General features: G+C 39.3%; 1 protein-coding gene across 1 annotated transcript in view; it reads left to right on the top strand.

Moving 5' to 3' along the window:
* The window catches only part of EYA4 (EYA transcriptional coactivator and phosphatase 4), a gene marked incomplete at its 5' end in the record, with an annotated part of 67,374 nt that overhangs the window by 28,829 nt on the left and 15,247 nt on the right, over positions 1–23,298 (top strand). The window contains 3 exons of the mRNA XM_059401572.1: positions 2,564–2,700; positions 4,150–4,233; positions 19,026–19,115. Of these exons, the coding sequence (XP_059257555.1) occupies positions 2,564–2,700; positions 4,150–4,233; positions 19,026–19,115 (311 nt within the window). The remainder of the gene's footprint in view (positions 1–2,563; positions 2,701–4,149; positions 4,234–19,025; positions 19,116–23,298) is intronic.

Raw genomic sequence — 23,298 nt, forward strand, 5'->3', positions numbered from 1 at the left:
CAAGTTTTTGAGGAAGGCCATCCAAAAAATTATAAGCTTACTTAATAAATGGGGCTTAATTTGAATCAGCATTTTATCAGAACGGGAACATTTGGCTTGGAGGGCATAGTAACCTTATGAAAATTCTGTTTAAAAAAATTACTAAAAATAGAGAATTTTTGTGTGATTTTTTTTTAAGTTGGCATGTATTTAAATACCTAAAGCTCTCATTTAATACTTGTGCAAGCTGAAACATGATTTACTCTAAGATGGGACAATCAATATTCAATTGAAAATTATGAAGCCTTTATTACACTGACCTCTCTAACACAGTCGCTAGCAGAGACCTATCATAGGAACAATGCTAACAATGTTTTAAGAGCAAATGATATTTGAAGCACAGACACGTGGTTTCTTTTGATGCCGTCCTGACATGCACAGTGTTTCCCAAAGAAAATGTTATAACCATTGGAAATAATTACAAGTGAGGTATGTAAAAATGACTGTTCATTTAGAACATCTCGGAAGAAATATGACCTAGATACTGTCTAGCCTGTTCAAATTTGTTTATTTAGATTAATAACTACTTGGCTGTCCTCATAATTATTTTTCCTTAATTTTATGACAAAGCATAATCGTTAAATTTCTTTATATTTAAATTAAATGTAGTAATTTAAATTTAATTTTAAATGTAGTTTACCTCAGACTCTCCTAGAAATGTTTACATATATAATTCACATCAAATTAAGCATAAATCATTTTTACCTCAGTAATTCAGAAAGCAGCTGTTCTTGCCCGTGCTTTAATATACAAAGAAAGTGCTTCAGAGAGATTGAGTAAAATGCTTCAAGTCCTACAGTGCGTCTGACCCTTGTTACTTGTGAGGACCTCACTGTCATTTTGGTTTGTGCAAACCCACTCCCACAGATTTGCCACAGCTCAGTACACTTTCCTTGTAAGTCACCCCGCCCCCAGCTATAGACATGTCAGGCATTCAGGTACCTAGGGAACATGCAGAGGTCAGTTAGATACAAAGTCTGAATCTTCTGTAGGATGCGGCCTCATTGGTAGTATAGGTTTATGTATGGGTCATCTCAAGAGAAGGTGATTAACCCATGAGAGGGTTAGATCGTCCAGATGGTGTTGAATAAGGAAGACTGTGACGGAGGGTTGGAACTCTTAAATACTAGCATACAAGGAGTGGGAGGAGGAAAAGGAGTGCGTGTCTCCTAGACAGAGAAGGCCTGGTGAGAGAACTTCCAGAGCTAGGAGACCACAAGCCTAATAATGGCTCTAAGGATGTGGTGTTTAAGAAGATCAAACACAGCTCAGGCATCTAGGATAAGGATAAGGACTGCGTCTGTTTATTACATCTGTTGGTTAGGTGGTTAACAGGACTCTTGAGTAAGAGTAGTTTTATTAGGATTTTGGCGAAGCGATCATGACAAATAAGATGTCCAGAAGTGGAGACACATGGGCTGTCCACTGCTGTCGTCATTGGCCATGAGTGGCCGTTGAGCACCTGTAGCGGGGCTAGTACAGTTGGAGGTCTGCTATCAGTGTAAAATACACACAGGAGTTCAAAGACTTAGAATGTAAAGGAGATGAAAACATGTTGTTGACAATTTTCATGTTGGTTACATGCTGAAATGATAATATTGTGTTTATATTGGCTCAATTAATATATACAAGTAAAATTAATTCTACATGTTTCTTTACATTTTTTATTGTGGCTTCTAGAAAATTTTAAATTATATATGTGGTTATGTTTGTGGCTCACATTATATTTCTTTTGGACAACCCTGTCATGTAATGTACTACTCTTTTAAGGAGTATCCCTTAAAAAAGGGAAGATAGCAAGCAGATAACTTCTCAGTGAAAATGCAAGGTCAAGGAAAGGACATTTAAACTTGTTTGTGGCCCACAAAAAAGCAAGAGGTGGGAAGAAAGTTAAGAAAGGGTTTAACTAATGGAGCACAATTCCCTTAGAGGGTGAGGTTGGGAGTCAAGTTTATAGGTGAGGGATGGGATTGATCCAGAAGAAGACATCCCCTCCTTTGAGCTCTGACCTAAAAAGAGGGGAACAGGGCACCTGGGTGGCTCAGTGGGTTAAGCCGCTGCCTTCGGCTCAGGTCATGATCTCAGGGTCCTGGGATCGAGTCCTACATCGGGCTCTCTGCTCAGCAAAGAGCCTGCTTCCCTCTCTCTCTCTCTGCCTGCCTCTCCATCTACTTGTGATCTCTCTCTATCAAATGAATAAATAAAATCTTTAAAAAAAAAAAGAGGGGAACAGAGCTAAATCTGGATAGATATATAGGGGACAGTAGAGACAAGGAAGGTGAAGACACATAGAGTATAAAACACATTCAGGTTTAATAGATCATGTAGATTGAAACTATGGGGGATTTGTGTGACCTGCAAAATTTTTAATTGAATGGGGATTTTGTGTATTTGGGATGATAAATCTTTTTTGTCAGGAGGAGCTTTCTATTATATAAAGATTCGTTAAGATAATTCACAACAAAGACTCATACCTGATCTAAAAATGAAGAGCTTTTCTTGACACACGTCATGTTGTTTCTAGGAGAGTTTGATACCGTGCAGAGCCCTTCCACACCTATCAAAGATCTTGATGAGAGAACGTGCAGGAGTTCTGGGTCAAAATCCCGAGGAAGAGGCCGGAAAAACAATCCCTCCCCGCCTCCTGACAGTGACCTGGAGGTATGCTGACTTATCCGTAAGGAGTGGAATCTGATGTTTTATTTTACTGAATGATATTCTACACCTTATGGTTCCATAAGGTTTCAACCTTAAAAAAAAAAAGAAGGAAGTATCATGAAATGAGTGGATCTCATCGTGTAGGGACTTCATAACTCTAAAATTTGAGATTTCATCCATTGTAATGGCAAAATTAAAAACTTAAAAACGATGGAACTTTATAAATTCCAGGCCTGAGATAATTGCATCTTTTGGTCCTAATTGACACAAACAGAAATTTACAAAATAAAGTCACTGTTAGTGGGATAATCTTCTGAGAGACACTCTGTTTGGTAGTATTATGGTAATGAAGAATGTTTATATGGGTGAATAAAATTTGAAAAAAGGTGAAATTAATCTGTATGGAAAAGAAAAGTTGTCTTCTGAAAATGGGAAAAATTCCGATCATTTGATAACATGGTAACATTTTTATCTGTATAAAAACTTCTATGCATCCCATTCCTCTGGTTGAAAGCTCTTTTGAGATATGTTCATGCCAAGCAGGCTGATTTTTATTCTAAAACATCAGGGAAACTATCTTAACCATACTATGTTACTTCTTACACAACCGCATCCTTCAATTAAGAAAAATACCTACCCAAGTTTCCAGACTTGATAAAATCAAATGATAGCCTTTGTGCCTCTTTGTAAAACATCACTCCTTTTACCTGAAGGACAGTAGCACATTCCAGCGCCTTCAGGAACCCAGAAGGTGACAGAAATGAGTGAACAGGGTCAGGGAGCCAGCAGCAGAATGTGGGGAGCAGGGAGGATTGGCCTAGTTGAAGAGGGCCCACAAATCACTGCCACGTGGAATGTCAGTGAGCATTGTTATATCTTCCTGTTTCCCTGCTGTGCTCAGAACCCTGATGTTTATGTGAAATCTTCTAATCCTGAAATGTTGATCAATAATTTGAAATCTTTCTAAACACTGTGCAAACTAAACAATCCCTCTGAAGGCCTAATCTAACCCAAAGTTCTACAGTTTGCAAATCTGTCTAGGGATTGCTCAATGATTTTTTAAAAATATTTTTTAAAATATTTTTACACAAATTGCAAAACCTCATGAATCCATGAGGTGAGAGATTTTAAAATAAGCTTTTAAGCATACTTATATCCTAAGTTCAGATGTGTCTTTTGGGGTGTTAACTGTAAGTAAATATTTAGAGGAATACATTCAAATTAGGACATCTGATATTTAAGCTTATTATGACTTTATTTTTTAATCACTCTTCCCCCTCTGGTTTTATCACAGTGACATCTGGCAAACTTGGAAAAAAATGAATGGAGTAGAGTAGTTTTCTATAGAATGGTATTGAGATTATGCCCAATGACAAAGTCAGATGTTTTCAACTAAGAAATTTCTGTTTCTTTAGAACTTGATAATTCTTTGATACTTGTATTTTTCTTCAGCGTGTGTTTGTCTGGGACTTGGATGAAACCATCATTGTTTTCCACTCACTGCTCACAGGGTCTTATGCCCAGAAGTATGGCAAGGTAAGAAGATCAAGACATTTTACTGCAAGGCACCTTGTTGGAATTTTATTTTGTTCAAAAATCCAGAGCAATTTCAAGTCATGATCCCAGGGTCAAGAGATTGAGCCCTGTGTTGGGCTCTGCGCTCAGCAGGGAGTCTGCTTGAAATTCTCTCTCTCCTGCTGCCCCTCCCCCAGCGCACACTCTCATGTGCTCGCACTCTCTCTCTCTCTCAAATAAATAAATCTTTTTTAAAAAATCCAGAGCAATTTAAATACATTTAAGTGTTTTTATCGTAGACTGTCAGATCTGTTTGTAATTAATTTTCAGTGGCTCATTGTTCTTTAATGAGAACCAGCAAATTTTACCAAAATAATTCGACATTGAATTCTTTTTCAGAATGCCTTTGAATTTTCTGTCTCAAAAGCAAGATTATTACTATGATATAATCACTTTAGAAAAAATTATTTGGTAAATCAAAATGGACTTGCAACATTATAAAATCATCTGTTATCCTCTAATAAGGAAATTTTAAGAAATTGTTTGAAATCACTTATTGCACCAAGTGTTGCTATTGAATGCCAGTTGAAATAAGGAGATAATCTTTTGTCTGAGAGATCCTTTGGATTTATGAAACTAAGTATTTTTTTTTTTTTTATATAACTTCGAATAAGAATTTGAGCAGCAAGTGGGGATAACAGCCCCGCACACACACAAATTCAGAGACCGATGGTCTGGTGACTCCTCTTCCTTTCTTTCTTGCCATCTTTTTTGTGGTTAGCTAGCTTCTTATGACTGTGTTGGTGTACAGTGTGTAAGTGCCAAACTCCTTGTCAGGGAAAGCAGTTGTCAGGTCCACAGTGTTTAGGCCATTCTTGCCTGAATCTTTGACTCTGTAGGATTCATAATCTGACTAGAGTCAACTCAGAATATGTTTGGTCTGCCTTCAATTACCGTATTCAGAGTTACATCTGACTTGGCTCCTTTACATATTACGCTGATAGAAGTGCCTTCCTTGTGTTTTTATAGTGTTTCATTATTTACGAGGGTCTCCTGACAGCCCAGCATGCCATGTTTAGCAGTTTTGTTAAGTTTTGTCTTCTAGACCAGAAATGATGAGTTGCGCTCAAGTATTTCCTCCTTGAAATATTCATGGGATGTGCTCTTGGTGAATATGCCCTGTATTTGATTTTTGGTTTAAGTAATATACGTAACTAAACAAATATGGAAGGTAACAGATTTGCTTAACAGCTAATTTGGGGCGCCTGGTTGGCTCAGTGGGTTAAAGCCTCTGCCTTCAGCTCAGGTCATGATTCCCAGAGTCCTAGGATGGAGCCCCACATCTGGCTCTCTGCTTAGCAGGGAGCCTGCTTCCCCCCTCTCTCTCTGCCTGCTGTTCTGCCTACTTGTGATCTCTGTTAAATAAATAAATACACTCTTTAAAAAAAAAAAAAAGCATAAAAAACAGCTATTTAGAAAAAATGGGCCTTAGCCCTTTTATCACAGTCATTGTCATTTAAGACCACAGTCTCCAAAGTAGGATATATGAATATGTGCAGATATACAAGATGCTCCACAGAGATAAGGAAAAAAGATAATGTGTGTACACACCTGCGCACATACACACATATACACACACATTTTGTCCTACAATTTGTATTTTTTATGTTTCATAATGCACTTACTTTACAAATACATACATATTGTTATAATATAAAGAATATGCATATAACATATAAATTAAGTAACCATACATAAATTTGGGGTGCACATTCAAAATTCAATGACTGGTGGAGTATACAGTCTAAAATCTTTCCAGATAACAATCTAAAGCATTTCTTCTGGAATAGTTTTGGCTGATGAGGAATACACAATAAATCCTGCTTGAGCTGACCGCAGTATTTTTATACAGCTAAGTTTCATATTACTTCACTATTTAAGATAATCTAACTTGAACATATGAATCGAAATGAAGTTCCCTTCAAAATAGGCTCCATCAGAGGCTATACCTAAATATCCATGTGGTTTCCATTGTGTCAGATCAGTGGTGGAAGTCATCTTTTGGAATTACCTTTAGATTTTTGGAGTGTTTCCTCACTTCAGAACTTCATCCTTTTATGGTGGTTTTAATTGTTAGAAATAGTAAGATCATTTGAACCCAAGGTGATAAATAAGGAGCATGGTTGTCATATATATATATATTTTTTTCTTTTTGGCAAAAATACCATAAAGTTGTACCCTTCCCAGAACTGAGCATAGACCTTTTGTGATAACAAGGGGCACCAGTAAAGTGTTAAGGAGTCAGGGGGCGTGGGTGGTGAACTATAAAAAACCTGAATAACAAGTCAGCTTTCTTGAGTGACTCAGACTGGTTCCAAGAGTGATTTAATAGCAAAGTTCTCATGCTTCCCTCAGCAGTGATGTATCATCAAAAGGGACCTGTCACCTCCCCAGATGGCCACCTGGACATGCAGCATTCATTTCACGGACAAGTCCCATTCTCTTAAAGTACTGTCAGAAAGCTTTTTTGGAATACAAAAGAGCCATTGTCAATGCCTAAAACAGGAGAGCTTATTAAAAGAGTGGGGTAAAGTGAGGGGAAGGAGGGAACTAATGTTGCTGAGTGCCCGCAGAGTGCCAGGCGTGAAGTGTCGCAGCGGTTGTAAGACAGGATTTTCTCCCCATCTCTAGCGGAGGAAACATACTCAGGGAATAAAATGTGTGCAGAGTCATCAGGCTAGTCCATGGCAGAGATGAGTCATGGAGCCTTGGACTCGGACCCCTGAGCCTGTCTCGTCTCTGTTACAGCGCATCACACAGCATAGACCTTCAATGTGCCATGAGCACAGTATGGGACCTAGCCTAGAAAGAGTAAAGACAGGCAGTGAGGAACTGTGTAGGCCATTATGGGAGTCCTCTGTGGGCTGAAAGGATTTGAATGATCTTCTCTCAGAAGACTGGAATACTTTTCCCTCAAGAGATAAACCTTGTGAAATGGATTGTGGCAGACAGATGTCACTGCCTCATGGCGGTCTAGCACGGGAAGGGAACCAGGGGCACTGTTGATAGTCTGGGGAAGGTAAACTGACATCTGTAGAACACCTGCTGGGGGGCAGATGGAGCCGGTGTTTGGCTTTTCACAAGCAGTAGGGATGATGATTAAGGACAAGAAGCTTTCAGTTAGAAAAACTTCACTTTGAAAACCCAGCCGCTGAGCCAGTGTTTGCCGCTCTGTGACCTCGGGCAAAGTCCTTAATCTCTGGGCTTCAATTTCTGTAAAATGGAAATAATAGTACCTGTAGTAAATAAGAATGAAAGGGATAACATGTTTAAAGGGCTTTTCAGAACAGCTGGCATGAATTAACATTCAAAAAACTTTCACAAATGTCATCCCCCTTAATTCTCTTAATTACTCTGCTGTAACTTCTGGTGATCCAAGTTCGGTGGATGCAGAAACCCAGGGTTATGAGAAGCTGAGAAACATGACCAAGGTCACAAAAATGCTTAATGCTGGTACATTTGGCCCGTCTCATAACAATTCCTTGTATTTGATACGATTCTAACAGGAGAGAAGCCTGTTGGAATTTACCATATTGAATAATGTTTTACTTGGGGCAGTTTAAGGAAATTAAAGTAAAAAATTTGTTTAGGCTCCTTTTTTTTCTAATCAGAATGAAAACACCCTCTTGAAATCCATGAAAAACAACTAAGATGACAATTTATTGAATTATTACTTACATTTTTCTAAAAGTCATTTGATTCTTGACAAGTTTCTTAATGTCCAAAAGGAAGTTGGCATAGTCTTCTCTCCAGTAAGACATTACTATTTGGCATATTGGGAAAGAGCTAAATAAGGGATGTTATGTCCCCATCTTTTGAAGCTGGAGACCACATGCAGCTCAGAGGTCATTCAATGGGGCCAAGAGGGCGTCGGGCAGCTTTCACTTGACCACAAACCACAAGTAAAAATGGTGAAACAGAGCTCTGTAGACAGACTATATTCATCTAGCAACTATTTTTTAATGCAAGACCCGTTTCCTGCTCTCATGGAGCTTACAAGCAAACAAAATCAGAGCAAAGAGTTGTAACCCCTGTGAAGACAGTGAAAGTGCATCCTGTAGAGCGTCACAGGGGACTGAGCGTGGAGGTGACATTGATACTGAGACCTGGATTACAGAAGGAGCTAGCCGTGCTGATGTGGGGGGAAGGGGAGAGCATGGAGGACTGTTCTGGGCCGAGGGCACAGGAGGGCCCTGAACCAGGAACAGCCTTCCAGTGTTCCAGGAATATAAAGGAGTAGTGTCTCTGGAAGCTTGTAAAGAAGGGAGAGAATAATTCAGGGTAAGAATGGAGTGGTGAGTGGGGGGCCACATCCACTAGGGTATCTCCCATAAGGCACTTGGGGTTTATTCAAGCTGCAGTGTGTTGTAGGGGTTTTGGCTAAGTGGGGTCATGATAGTTTATAATCGGGTGCTCTGTGGAGACTCGCAGGCTGCTATGCAGTAAGGAAGAAGCGATAGCAGTTTAGACTGGAACAGTGTTTCTCGAACTCCCACATGAGTCACCAGAACCTGCAGGGCTTATGAAACACAGATGCTGCATCCCAACTGCAGAGTTTCAGATTCTGTAGGTCTGAGTGGGGCCTGAGATTTTGTATTTGGAATAAAACCCAATAAAGCTGATGAAACATGGTTTAAGAACCACTAGAATAGAGTAGTTCCCCAATGTTTTCTTCTTGAAAAAAATGAGTTCTGGAACATGTTAGTTGATAGTCTTTGTGGAAAGGCTCATGGCCAAAGAGACTTAGAGACTACTTATATTTTATGGCCATTCAGTGCACATTATCATGTTAGAGGTCTTGAGAGGTTTTAACAGCTGAGAATCCTTTGTAACCATGTTTAATTACTCAGTTCCTTAGTGTCTTCAGTAATGACCTTGAGGACTGCTTGAAGTGAGGTCATTCTGGTGTCTAGTTGACAATTTAGAAGGACTTTGCTAATAACAAAAGTGACCAGGGCCATTCTATCCAAAGGAAAAGACAACCCTTATGCTACTTAAAGTTCGCCTCAGTGTGCAATTGTTAATGTCTTCAGTTGTTTTCATTTGTTCAGTGAGTCTTGGTTGTACCACATGCGTTTTTAAAGCCTAACATTTTTGTGTAACATAGTGATTTTTTCAGTTCTTTCCTTCTAGCCCGAGAACGCTCGTGCACATTTACTCTGCCACGCTGAGGCTCTTTATGTAAAACATCCGAGCGTGGAGGTACTCTGGGTGAAATGGAGATGCTAAGGGTCTAGAGATAACACACTTCCCTCCCTCATGTAGCCGATCTCTTCCCACAGTTCTCAGTCACCCTAAGAGGGTTTCTTGAGTCCTGGGTGCTGCTCAGAGCACAGTTTTTAAAGCAGTTACCCAGCTGAAGGAGCACTGAGCTAGAAGGTAGAGGGAAATCCTGTGCCTGGATGTGCCTCAGGCAACTCTTTTAATCTCTGAGCCTGTCTCATCTCAAAATGGGTATAATCAGTTTCCTACTTGGGGTTACTGGATGGCTTAAATGAGGTAATGTAGATGTATAAAAAGTAGCACTCTGCTCTGAAAACTATCATCCACATCCCAGGCCAGAGAAGCTTACAAAAATACACATTATTTCCCCTAAATGAGAAATGGCTAATGGAAGTTATTTCTGGACCCATAGAAGGTCAGTGTTTGTATGAAGTGGTATCATAGTGGCCTGATATTTAATGAGCTGGGAGACAGAAATATAAGCACCAGAGATACAAAGTCATGTCCTGAGAACCATGCCTACTTACCTCTCTATTTATCTTCCTTTCTCTCACTGAGAAAAAATAAGCACCATTTGGAGTTCTTGCTATGGGCCTGACATTTTGCCCAGTGTCCTGTTCAAGGCATTATCTCCATAACTTTAATCACCGCCCTGTGTGGTTGGTAGTATCTCACACAGCTCGTAAGTGCTATGGTCAGTCAGAACCCACATTTCTTTGACATGCTCTTAATCTCTGCATTCTTTTGGTCTCGTGGTTTCTATAAAAATAAAATGCATGGAACATAATAATTTAGGGATGCCACATCAGTCATAAATAGCCCTATGTAACAAACTTTTTCATTTATTTATTTATTTATTTATTTGAGAGAGAGACAGTGAGAGAGAGCATGAGAAGGGAGAAGATCAGAGGTAGAAGCAGACTCCCCACAGAGCAGGGAGCCTGATGTGGGACCCGATCCTAGGACTCTGGGATCATGACCTGAGCTGAAGGCAGTCGCTCAACCAACTGAGCCACCCAGGTGCCCAACTTTTTCATTTTAATTTAGAAAAGAAACTTCTGGAAAACCCTAGCTCCACTTACAAGTAAATGATACTGTGAATATTCCAAGAATCTTCCTATAAGCTTAAAACTCTTACACTCTGTTCTGTTGTCCACACAACATGCTCTTTTCCCAAGCAGAACAGTTTCTGAATGTTTACCATAATGGCAAGTGAGCTCTGTGGGTGTTTGAGCCTTGAGGCTTATGAAGCTGATGATGGGCTTTACAGCAGAGCACCTGTGGGCACGTATAGTTTTCAGCCGTGTAGAACTCCAGAATAGGAGTTTGTAAATTGGGCATGACATAGATGAGGAATCACCTCAACCATCATCAGTTAGAGTTTGTGAAGACTCTTCCTATCCCCTGATTATGTATATGTATTATTATATTTGATAAGTTGTAGTAATTCCTCTTTTTTGAAGGAGGGATGAAAGGAACTAAATAAATTGTGCTTTAGGGATTTGATCCATTTGGGAGCATTAATATGCCATGTGCTGTGAAGCCGTGATTCTCTAAAGTTATTCCATAGTATGGGTGAGGAAGCTAAGGAGATAGCCCAAGTCAGGGAAAAGATTGAAGGAAAAGTGAACAGTGGGTTAGTTACTTTGTACTGAGAAATTGAACTTTAAGCTCCCCAAACTACTTACTCGTTGTAGACAACATCTTATGTAAGAGCGGCGCTGGAGAAATAGATGTCCATCAGCATAAGCCCATTGATTACTTTTATATTAAAAGTGTATACTCGCTTATATAGAAAGATTTCTGAAATGGCACCAGCTAGATTTTAAGTTTTGGGTTAGTTATGAAGATAAGTACTGACTTAGGGGCTGGCCAACTAAGGAAAAGCAATATGGTTTAAAAGGAAGTGATTAGAATTAATTAAGGGTTAGAACCATGGACTAGAGGCCACCCCAGTGGCAGCGTTAACACCAGTGCAGGTCACCTCCCCTCTAAGCATAATGAATAAAGCATTCTGGCATTGAAGGGAGAATAGACCTGAGTTTAAATTCTAGCTGAGCCTCAGTTACCTTCTGTATAAAAAAAAGGAGGGATGATAAAATTAATCACGTGATTAGGAGGGTTAAATGAGCTAAGGCATTAAAATTCGACACATTACCTACCACAGAATAAGCATTCAGTAAGTTTAACGTACTTTATGTGGTTTCAAGGAAATCTGAATGTTGGGAAACTGAATTTTGGGAAAACCAAATGTTTCCTAAAGAAATGTGCATATGTTTATATCTGCTGTTTTATCTCAGATGTCAGATACTCGGCTCACTGTTGTAGGGAATTAGAGGGTGACAAGACAGTGTGTGGTCCATACAAACGAGTGAGAGCAGAGTTTGTAGGCTTCACAAATGTTGTGGTGTTAAGTTGTTGTTCATAATATGTGTGTTTGTGTGCACATATGTGTACATGAATGGTGTGTACATAATTACAGTGTGTAGGTATGTATGAGTAAAGCTAAGTCAAAGACAGTAACGTTTCTCAAACTCTGTCATAGGGACTCCTCTTGCAGAGCTCTGTGTTCCTTTTCTGTTGAGTATCTGTTCCTTTCAGAGATTGAGTGGCTCTAGGTGATACCATAAATAGCCAAACATCGTGCTCACTTTTATTGAAGCCCAGCCTCACCAAATTATTGCTGGGAGTAGATGAGAAAAGGGAAAGATCTTGAAGGGATCTCACATTTATTAGCTTGAAGCTAATATACCAGAAAGGTGAGTGGTAATCCATTTCTTAAAAACATGAACTTCTAGAGGAGACCTCTATGACCTCCTTTGAAATTTCAGTCCCTGTTTATGATCTCAGGTTATAAACTTGTTCCATCTCCCATCTTGAGCAGGCGGACAGGACAGATTTGATTATCAATGTCCCTTAAATTTCCTTAAATCATCAACTGTCCATTTTCTAGGTAATGTCTCACCTCTCTTTTCCACAGCCTTCCTCTCATGTACCACTCATCTCATGCTCCCCCCCTCCACCAAGTCCCATGGCCAACCCAGTAGGTGTGTTCACTGGTCTCTGTCCCATCTCTCCTCTCTCAGTCTTGGGTTTTCTAGCTCATTAGTCCATGACTGTTCTCCCCAAACTATCCTTCACACCCAGTTGCAAAGCTATAGTATAAACATAGTGTTATTTTGTTTTTTAAGTTTAAAAATATATATGGCATATGATAGGTTAGAAGGGCCAAAAAATAATAAAAATTGAACAAGTCTCATGGATCTGGAGTCTCCACACTAGCAGTGGTACAGCATAGCAACTGTAAGTCTAGCTTATTACTACTACTGTAATTCCCCTTGAATTATATATGTTCTGTCCTTAGTTTAATAAATTTGGATGAGTTGTATTCATTGGATTCTCTTCTGATTGAAACAGAAGTCGGTATGGTAAGTTGTATGATGCCTCCATCAGGATTTCTGATTACTTAATACTGACTACTATTTAATTGCAAATATGTGGCTTACACTGAACATTTAGATTCGGGATGAATGTTCTTAATCCTGAGCAAAAATTAGCTAGTTTTCCACCTTTGCCAGCTCTCCAGCAGGTATCTGTGTGGGTCATTTGGTCACTGAAGTTAAGTCCACAGGTAGTCTTTATGGAGGTGAAGATGGGGCAGTGAATGCTTACTCACAACTTTAAACTATTAGTAGGGAATCCTAATTCCTAAGAAATTCTACTGAACCAGGATTCTGCTCAGTGATCAGATGGATCAAGTCTTAGAGTCCTTCGGAAGCAACCTAGAGGCTTACCTCTTGGGAAACCAGAAGGTCATACCAGCTCCGCTGTTCCCTACTGTCCCAGAACTTCATGAGAGCTCTTCACTAGTACTTTGCAAATATCAACATACCTATGAATCACCTGATGATCTTATTAACCTGCATGTTCTGCTTGGGTAGATCTGGGGGAGGGTCTGCCATTCCGTCTTTCTTACAAGCTCCCAGGTGATGTCAAGGCTGCTGGTCTGTGAACCACACTGAGTAGCAAGGCACTGATCTGTCGATTTTGTCTTACTTATACATTGGAATCACTGGAGAGCTTTGAAATTACTGATGCATAGATCCCACCTCAGAACATCTGAGGTCCCTGGTATGGGGTGGGGGGTAAGCAGTGGGATGTTTAAACACTCTCCGGTTTCTCGTGTGTGGTCAGGTTTGACAGGCTCTGCATTAGACATCATCCCTGAGGCCCTGGGTGTCCCTGCAGCCTCACTTTCGCATAAAGCCTCACTGTCCTTATCCTGCTCTTTTGGCATCAAACTCATGTTGCAGAAAACCCCACCTGACTCTCTGCCTGTTTCTCCACAGCTGATTGGGCCCAGTGGGTACAGCATGTTTGAGTTCATTCGTTCTTCAGCTGACTATTTCAAACCTTCTCTCCCCTCAGACCTCCATAGCTCCTTCTCAATTTTGCACAAAACTCCTCTTCACTAGAAGAAAAAACAAACACAAACAAACAAAAACCCAAACTGAAAAACTGAAAAAAAAATCCTTTATCTTCGCAACATAACCGTGTTCTCTGCCTGCGCTTTGCACCTCCAGCCATGTTCTGTATCTAGGCCCTTGTACTTACCCAATAAACTGACTCTGGAAATGACCTTTTTCTTGCCTGCATCCCTGGCCCCCCACTCTCCTGGATTATTCTTTGGGCCATATTTCATGTTATAATGGCCCAATCACCAGAAAAGCCTCTGGAGCCCATTTTCCCATTGTAGCTCTCATTCTCTGCCTGTGCCTTCAAGTCTGAGGAATGACCTGCTTGCCAAATGCCTGCCTTATTTTGTTGGGGCCTCTCACGTGTGTCTGAATCAGCTGCGCACTCCATCTTTCTCTAAGTTCTCACTCCACTCCCCTTCTCTGACTGGGGTCACGCATGCCTCACACCAGTCCACACACATGGACTCCCTCTTGCCTCTACACGTGTTCTCTGCCCCCTCTTCTCTGCATGGCTGTGTCCTTACCCTGTTCAGGCTCTTAGCTCAACTGTCACCTCCTGAGAAAGGCCTTCCCTGAACTTTGTTTAAATGAGCCATCACCACCTATTCCCATGGTCTTCTGTATCTGTCAACTCTGATTTTTTTTCCTCTCCCTGACATACTATATATTTACATGGATTTTTGTCCACTTATGTATCAGGTATCTCATCTGGTAATAATATTAACCCCATAGGGGAAAGACTTTGCTTATTGGATTCTCTGCTCTCTGCCTAGAATTTGAACACGTCTAACACATCATAGATACTCACTGACTACACACTAATGGAATGGGTATTCCTGAGACCTTCTCCAGTTCCCCCAAGAAGCCTGAAGCCCTTTGCCTGTCCATCACAAAGAAACACATCAGTTGTAAAATTGCCCCTCTGATTCCTGACTGAGTTTCGCTTCACCCCCCATCACTGATGAGAAGAGTTCATGTACTCTCACAAACCCACTAGCTCTTCCTACCCGAGTTCATAATGCTGTTGTCTTCCTCCTTCTGTAATAAATTTGCACATCCTCTGAGTCTGTGCCCACAAGTCAACAAATGTGCTTCCGGTCCCAAAGGAGTAACTGTTCCAAGAGCTTTAGTTCTTTTTCCGGGGAAAAAAAGTTCCTTCTTTCTTTTAAAATCTGTAACTGCTGCCTCTCCTGAGATATTTTTACATTGTGTCTCTAGAGGAGGAATTCCAGCTGATGGCCCAGTGCAGGCCAGAGGCCCATAGACAGACAGTCTGGCTCCTATTTATGTTCTGTGCTAACATGGCTAATAGGCGTTAGTATTTTGATATAGAGAAGTGCCGTACTTGATTCTGACTTGGTTAAAAACTGGTAACATCTGGCTTAGAATCACACATTTAATGGCCAAGACTTATTCATTTTCTTCATCCTCCCTCTCTCTCTCTCTCTCTCTTCCCTTCTCTCTCTGTCTCCCCCTCCCTCCCTTAAAATGTCTTGGGAATAGTGGAAGTATTTTAATAGAGCGGTACACAGAGCAAATTGGCAGAAGTTCAGTTTGCGCCATGTTAAACTCTGCTGTAGACACTTGGAACCTACTGGTACTGTTATATATGTATAATATGTATCAGAGCTTCCACAAAACCCCGTTGGTGCCCTTAGTATCCCACTCCCCCCCATCCAAGATTTCACCGTCACTTCATTTCAGACCCTAAACTCAACACGCACTACAGTTAAACTTAAAAAGGGCAGTTACTCTTGATTCATAAGGTGCCCATAATTCTACAAACATCTCATGAAAATGAGCAAACATCTCTGTATAAAACTTGGGTTCAATCCAGAAGTATGTTTAACTCTCAGATGCCTGATAAAACCATGGGGTTGCTGGCTCTGGTAGCTCCTTCGTAGGAGTCTGGCCAAGCAAAGGGTACCCAGCATTACAGATCCTCACAAAGGCCACCTCCACCAATTTGCTGGTCACCTTTCTTGGAGTCTTAACATCTGTGGGTTCTTCAGCTAGAAAAATGTGGTATCGTAACCCGCTTAGATTTAGCTGTCCCAGTGACTTAGTAAGCTGCTGGGGGAAAAGGGGGAACTCAGTATTTGAAAGTAAGCCCTCACTAAACATTCTCTTAGAAACAGGATCACCACTTCTTACAGACATGGTTTTCCTTGGCTTAGACATGACTATCCCTAGCCCATCTGTGCCAAGCCTTTGGCATGGCTGATGCAACCCCTCCCTTTCAACAGGCCTTGTTCTCTGGAAACCTCAGTAAAATACAGCTAATTCACACTCTGACAAACCTCAAACCTAAACTTTCCCGGTTAACAAATGATATTTTGCCAGAATGCTTACTAAGTCCTGGCTCTGAGGAGAGGGTGATGTGGAATCGCCATTGCCTGAAAAACCAACAAACAACCCCTTCTAGTGCCATGGGTTTGCATTCCTGTGGAGCACTCGAATACAGTTTTCATCATACCATACGTTGTACTTACTTGTTAGAGAATTCATGTTAAAAAAATACATTTTTTAAAATTGTATTTGCATGCTTATCAGATACACAAAATGCATTCTTCATGGATTTGCCTATCATGGCTAGCATAGAGAGTTATGGACTTCAGAAGCGTGGAATCAATGAAAGTAACAATCAAAGAGGAACAGTATGTTTTCTCCCAGCCTCGTAAATCTGATCTATAAATGCAAAGAATGTGAGACATGAATATAAGAAATTCAGTAATTTTATTTAAAACTTAAAAAAGAAAATTTGGCGCATTATAGGAGAATTCAACCAACTGAAGGAAAGTCTCCAGAAGGAAAACCTTTTAAATAGGACGTTTCTGAATCCCCATCTGAAATATATATCTTTAGGGCAGTAATCATCAGAAACATAACGGAGTAGTGTAGAGCTCGGTTTTATTGTCTTGCATCAGTGAACATTCCTCAAAAGCAGAGAGCGTCACTAATGGAATTATATGTTTTCATGCTATAATTACATTTGATTTTTCCTGATATTTCTATAGACTTTTTGTTCATGGCCCCATGACTAGACAGAATATTTACAAGTTTTCCATCCTCAGCCTCAGTACCCCACCCCAAAAAAGAAAGACAGAGACTAGAAATAGGAATTCCTGAACAGAAAAAGACAAATCTAGAGTTTGAGACAAAATTATTCAGCCTTCAGGGATTTTCTTTCAACAGCAATGAAAACATGAACAACAACAAAAGAAGTAAGGAAAAAGAATTTCATACTTGAAGGTAACAGCATGAGATCCCTCTGAGACACAAATGAGGCACTCCCTGTTTCTGTTTGGTTCTTGAATATTTGTTGGAGAAAATGGAATTTATCTGGTCTTTGCGTGTGTTGCTCCAAGTGATCCTGTCAGTGCAAGACAAACGAATCCAGCAGACATGTCTGAGCGACTGCAGGACAGGATACCAGGATGCCATCAAGTATGTGAACAGTGGACATCTGTTTTTGGAAAGAGAGTCTCTGACTATGAAATCCACAGAAATCTCTAAGGAAGTGATGCAGACAATTAGAAAACCGTGTCGACATCCAGCGTGTTGTTACTGCCCTGTCTTCATCTTCTCCCACATCAAGTCTTCACTGGGCTCAGCACACCTCAGTGACCTCTTTCTTTCTTAGCACTCAATTCCTACTCTCTAGGTTTTAATCACTATGGACTATGAAACTGACACTCACTGCAAATATGTTTACTCTAGGGTTTCCTCCTTAAAGCATTATGGAAGGGAGTATAGGCAGAAAATCCGTTGTTGCTGTGTGCGAATGAGAAAAGGAAGGGCTTCTCCTGCTAAGTGGAATGAGGTCAGGGTTATATACTGACATAGATTGGCCCGTTGGGTTGCATATCCTTATCATAAACTGAAGTAAAGTTAACATTAGTTTCTCCAAGTTTAAATACGTTTTTTTGAAATGCCATTTTTTAGAACATTGAAAACACAAGTTTGGTTCTCTCTCCTCAAATCCCTACAGTCTGGCTCCTGGCCCAGCCACTCAACCCAAATCACCCTCTAAAGTCTTCCAAAATAACTTCTCAGCCAAAACCAACAGTATCCTTCTAGACTTGTCAGCTTTATTCAAAACCATATTCTTCTCCCTGCTAATACCCATTCTGGTCTCAAATTATGAGGCTTTGTCCCTTCCAGGTTTTCTAGTTTCTGTATCTCCAGAGGTATACCTATTGCAATTCTTCTTTCAAGATCATTTCAATCTCCCATCATTTCAAGCACAATATTTGTGCCTGAATTACTTCCCCATCCCTATTCCTAAACTCTCCCTACTTGTCAAAGTCTTACACCTCTGTTGTCAGGTTTTCAGCTCTGGATAATCATGATCAAGTACCAGCTTTGGTCTTGGTTCTCAGCTCATTGCTGCTAGATAATATCTTGGTTTCTGTAGACAAGAATCAATCACTTGCCTCCTTACTAATTCCTTTACATTCATTAAACTTCAAATGTATATATTTTCTACTCAGATTTCTTTTACTGAACTAATGTTCCTTTAGTTATCCTCAACCCTACTCTCTCTAGTCAAAGCTCTAGTCAAATGTAGGTTAGACCAACTTATATGCATATTCAAATAAATACTGCCTGTTGATCAAAATGCAATTAATAATTGAGTGGTGGTTTTACTGTGTTCCGCCATCTCTTAAGTCTGCTCCATTCTTCAGTAGCCCAACCAAATATATTTCTCCAAAGGACTTTCCATGGGGTATGCATAAACGGGGTTCTGTGAACTAGCTTGCTTCCTTCTTCCTCCTCAGGAACATACAGATGTATGTGGAAATGTGTTCTAAGTTGTCTTGATGTGTGTATAAATTCCTATACATTCAAAGATGTAGCCCTATATTTAGTATGGTTTAGATTACTTTTTGGAAGGCAGCTTTTTAGATGATTGGGAAATCTTTTGGATCCTAGGTAAAAATCCATACAGTCTACCCACCCCCACTTCCCATAACAATAGGCACTTAAAATGTTCTTAATAATAAGTGGTTACTGAAATTTTACCTCATTCCTTGTGTATTTTCATTTCAGGATCCCCCCATGGCTGTAACCCTGGGACTCCGAATGGAAGAAATGATTTTTAATCTTGCTGATACACATTTATTTTTTAATGATTTAGAGGTAAGAATTGAAAAAGAAAGGAATAGTCGTATCCCAAATATTACAATGCTTAGATGGTTTCTAACTAGACAGATAACCTCAAGAATCTGAAAAATATTTCGCTCAAGAGGATAGGAAAGTTTCTGTCAAGGGGAAAAGTATATATGCAAATACAAACAAAAGCTAACTTGAGGTAATAAAGTCTGCCTGTATACAGGCACCTGTTTGAAACAGAAGTATCTCAGAAGAGGAGAAGGTCTGCTTTGCTGTCCCATACTGGATAGCCCCTTTGGCATCTTTGGAATCAACATGAGCTTTTCCAGGTTACTAACCAGGGTATTATGTAGGTTAAATCACTGGGTACTATTCATGGTGCTGGCATGGGTCCTTAAGGTTTGTAGATAATCTGAAGCCTCATTTTAAACAACATTATCATTTCTTATTTCCTCTGCACCTTGTTAGAGCCATTTAACATAGCATATCTGACTGGTTGCATTGCATTTATTTTCTTTTTTAATCATTTATCATTTCATTTCTAACCTCAAAGGGAAAGTTAAAAACAGTAACAAAATGAAAGAACTCCCCCTCCCCCAATAGTGTCAAGACCACTGAATAAATACTGTAATAAGGTATATATGATCTGGCTTCTAATGATCTGGGTGATCAGGCATTCAAATGGTTAAGTTTGAAGTAATTGAGTAGCTAGGCACTGAGCAGACGTACTTCTCAATCCAGAGCCGCTGTAGTGAAATACTTTTTAAGTGATATGTTTACATTTATCTTTTACCCAATGGTTTCACAATGAAATAAAAGTGTTTATCTGTAATCATATTATAAATGGAGAGGGAGATTATTATTGCAGAAATCCCATCTTGTGCAGAACATTTTATATTGGATTTCCCATTAATTGAATAATAACCTTTGAAATAAATTTATTTATCACATTATTTTTGTAGAGGAGAAACTGTAGGTCCACAAGCATAAAAATTGTGTCTAAGGTTATCTGGTAGCTAAGTGGCAACACTGGGATTTGAAACTCTGGAGTCTCTCTGGCTCCAGAGCTCATACTTCGCCCCCAGACCATGCTGAAATTAACAGAAGGGTGTGAGCAAGAAAAGCCAAATTAGTCAGTATCTTGAATAAGTTTTAAAAATTGACAAGGTCTTAAAACCAGTTTCAGCTGCACTTGAGACATGAGTAAAAATTCTGTTTTTTAGTATATCCCATAAATGTATGTGCTGGAAATCTGGGTAATGTCTTTTTTTTTTTTTTTTTTTTTTTTTTTGGTAGTGGTGTTTTCTCTGCAGTGAGTCACTGTTTTTACTGGATAATAAAATTACTGTCTGCTTAAAGAGGTTTTATTTGTTTTCTTTAATGGCCAATATGAAAGATCAGTATTCCTCAGCAAGTTTTCCAGTTTCAGATAATAAGAAAAAATAATCACCTCTCTAAAACCTGATTTAAATTAATCCTGCTACTTATTAGTAGTGTAGCATACAGAATGACTTTGTATATACATTATAATAGAAAACACATTTTAATCTTTTTTGGAGCTTGAATTTTTATATATGGCAATAACTTTTAGGTTGGTTTTTCTGTTGGTTAAAATGGAAGAGTCTCATTTTTCTAAAGAAAATAATAAGATCACTCATCCTTTTAAACCTGTAAAGGACCAAAAAAAAAAAAATTATGTGGTTTTATTTAGATTTTAGAGATTTTATTTCATTTTATTAATTATTTTTTACTAGAAATAAATGGAATAAATGACCTTTTATCTTTATAGTGGCACATTAGAAGCCAGATGGAATAAATTTACCACCCAACTTTTTACAGAATGGTAAAGTGAGGAAGTGAAAGTATGGTCAGTTATGAGGCTTTAAGAATTTTTATCTTCGATTATGTACTATATAAAATATATTTTTAAAATGCTCAACAGGGTCTCTGGTAAAAATAGTAACTGAGAAAATATTGGTATTGACTTTCTCTTCTGATTATAGCTTTTTAGTTATGTTTTAAAATGTGATTAAAAATTCCATTTGACTCAAGCACTACAACTTAGTATCCAACAGTATCTTATCAATGAAATGATTGAGATCTGCTTATATATTGACTGAACGCTCATCTGTGCGGCACACGCATGCTCACGTTAAGTCCAAAGACGTTAAGACATAGGCGCACGTTAAGTCCAGATGAAGTGCCCAAGGAAACTCAAAGTCTTACTATTGCCTTCAGTGAGATAAACAGGCATGAAAATAAAATCTAAACAGTAGCTTCCAGGGTCATTCAGTGCTGTTACGTCTATAGCCACGATCCTGCTACATCTGATTTTGAAAGTCAACTTGACTTTCTCCCCATTTTTTATTTCAGTAAACTTCTGGTAAGCGGATTTTCATGGGCTGCAGAACTGGTATTGAGCTATTTCTGCTTCTGCAAACAAAGAGGCAAATTCCTCAAGAGAGTAACTCCAGCGTTAGCCTATTACTATTTTTTTCTTCTGTATTTAATCACTCAGGGTTCCTTTTCTTAACCCAGAAATCTAATTTGAGACTCAAATCCTTCAATAGATACTGTAACATATGTAGTAGCAGCTGCTCTCACATAATTCCTTAAAAGATACAAATTTAAATCCTGATAGACACTTCCCCCCATCCTGCCCAACTGCAGAGAAAGCAAATGCTGACACTACTCCTCGGAAGAAGAGAATGCTCTCTGTTGAAATAAAATGTTGTTTCAGTTAGAATAACTTCCAGAAAAGGAGGCACTGGGGAGTTCAGGTTCACGAAAGTGAGAGAAGACTGCTGTGTGGATTATAACTGATAAAGATCAGTGACAACTTTATGGTCACCTTGCAAGACAAAATTAAAGAATTTAAGATTAGTAGCAATTAGTCCAAATATTTGAGTCCTTATACTGAAATTTGTTGAAGCCAAGCATCACACTGTTTTTAGTAGTTCAAGTTTTGGTCAAAAATAATACTTGCAGAATTCCTCTGAGTGAAAACTAATTGAAGAACAATTATTTTGAATCTTCTAAAAATGTAAGTGATTGAAGTTCAGGTTTCTTTCACTGGACTGTAATCCTCAGGCCAGAGTCCAGAGTCAACAAGCATAGTTAACTAGGCATAAATTTAAAGAGAAGTTCCATTTGGAAAAATTTCAAACATAACTTCAAATATGGAGCTCATGCTCCAGTAAGTTTGATATACTGATGTCCTCAGGAGTAAAAAATAAATTTAAGGGCAAAACGTACAAATTAATCATGTGAGTTAATACTTGAACTGTCAGAGGAATTTCTCTACAAATCAGAATGAGAAGGTATGAAATCTAGAAATAACTTCTAATTACCAGAGTCGTTCATAGGAATTTCCCCCCACTTTTTTTTTGATATTTCTTTATTTATTGTAGTTTATAATAAAAGAGAGAGATGGAAACTATTTACATAATGAAAGATTTCAGAACTTCAGTGGAATGAACAACTTCACATGATGCCATTTTTTTTTTTCCTTTATTATTTGAGAGAGAGAATGAGAGAGTGAGAGCATGTGAGGAGAGAGGTCAGCAGGAGAAGCGGACTCGCTGACAAGCAGGGAACTGTTGTGGGACTAGATCCCAGTACTCCAGGATCATGACCTGAGCTGAAGGCAGACACTTAATGACTGAGCCACCCCGGTGCCCCCACATGATGCCATTTTGATAATGATTTACTTCCATCTTCATGCTTACCGAGAATGTCACCATCTCTAAATAAGATATAAGTCTTTTTGTCTAGAACCCCTTTGTTGCCTCCCTATTCTGGGAGTTTATTTCCAGTTTTCATGCTAATGATTAAATCTCTCCACCCTTTCCTTTAGAGCCCAATCCAGTAGCCACTACTGTTACTTGCCGTACTTTTCCCTGAGATTTTTCTGGAAGCCTAGTGCTTCCTTTGGTTAAAGTTCGGGCTGGACTCCATTCCACCCATGCTTAGTCAAAAATGGGGTAAACCCTTTCCAAATGCACGCCCCGCCCGGACTCCTGTAGCCTTGGCCGATACCCCATTCTCCCCCAACTCCCCTCCACTCTTGATGAAAATAACTTCTTACGGTCCTTACCATGTAGAGTACTATTTTTAATATAATTGCAACTTTTATTAGAAAATTTAAATGATTGTGGTAATTTTGTCGAGAACTGTCATTTGTTTAGATAGCTGCCATTTAGTCAACAAA

This window comes from Mustela nigripes, chromosome 5 (genome assembly GCF_022355385.1).
Source record: "Mustela nigripes isolate SB6536 chromosome 5, MUSNIG.SB6536, whole genome shotgun sequence".
Classification (NCBI taxonomy): domain Eukaryota; kingdom Metazoa; phylum Chordata; class Mammalia; order Carnivora; family Mustelidae; genus Mustela; species Mustela nigripes.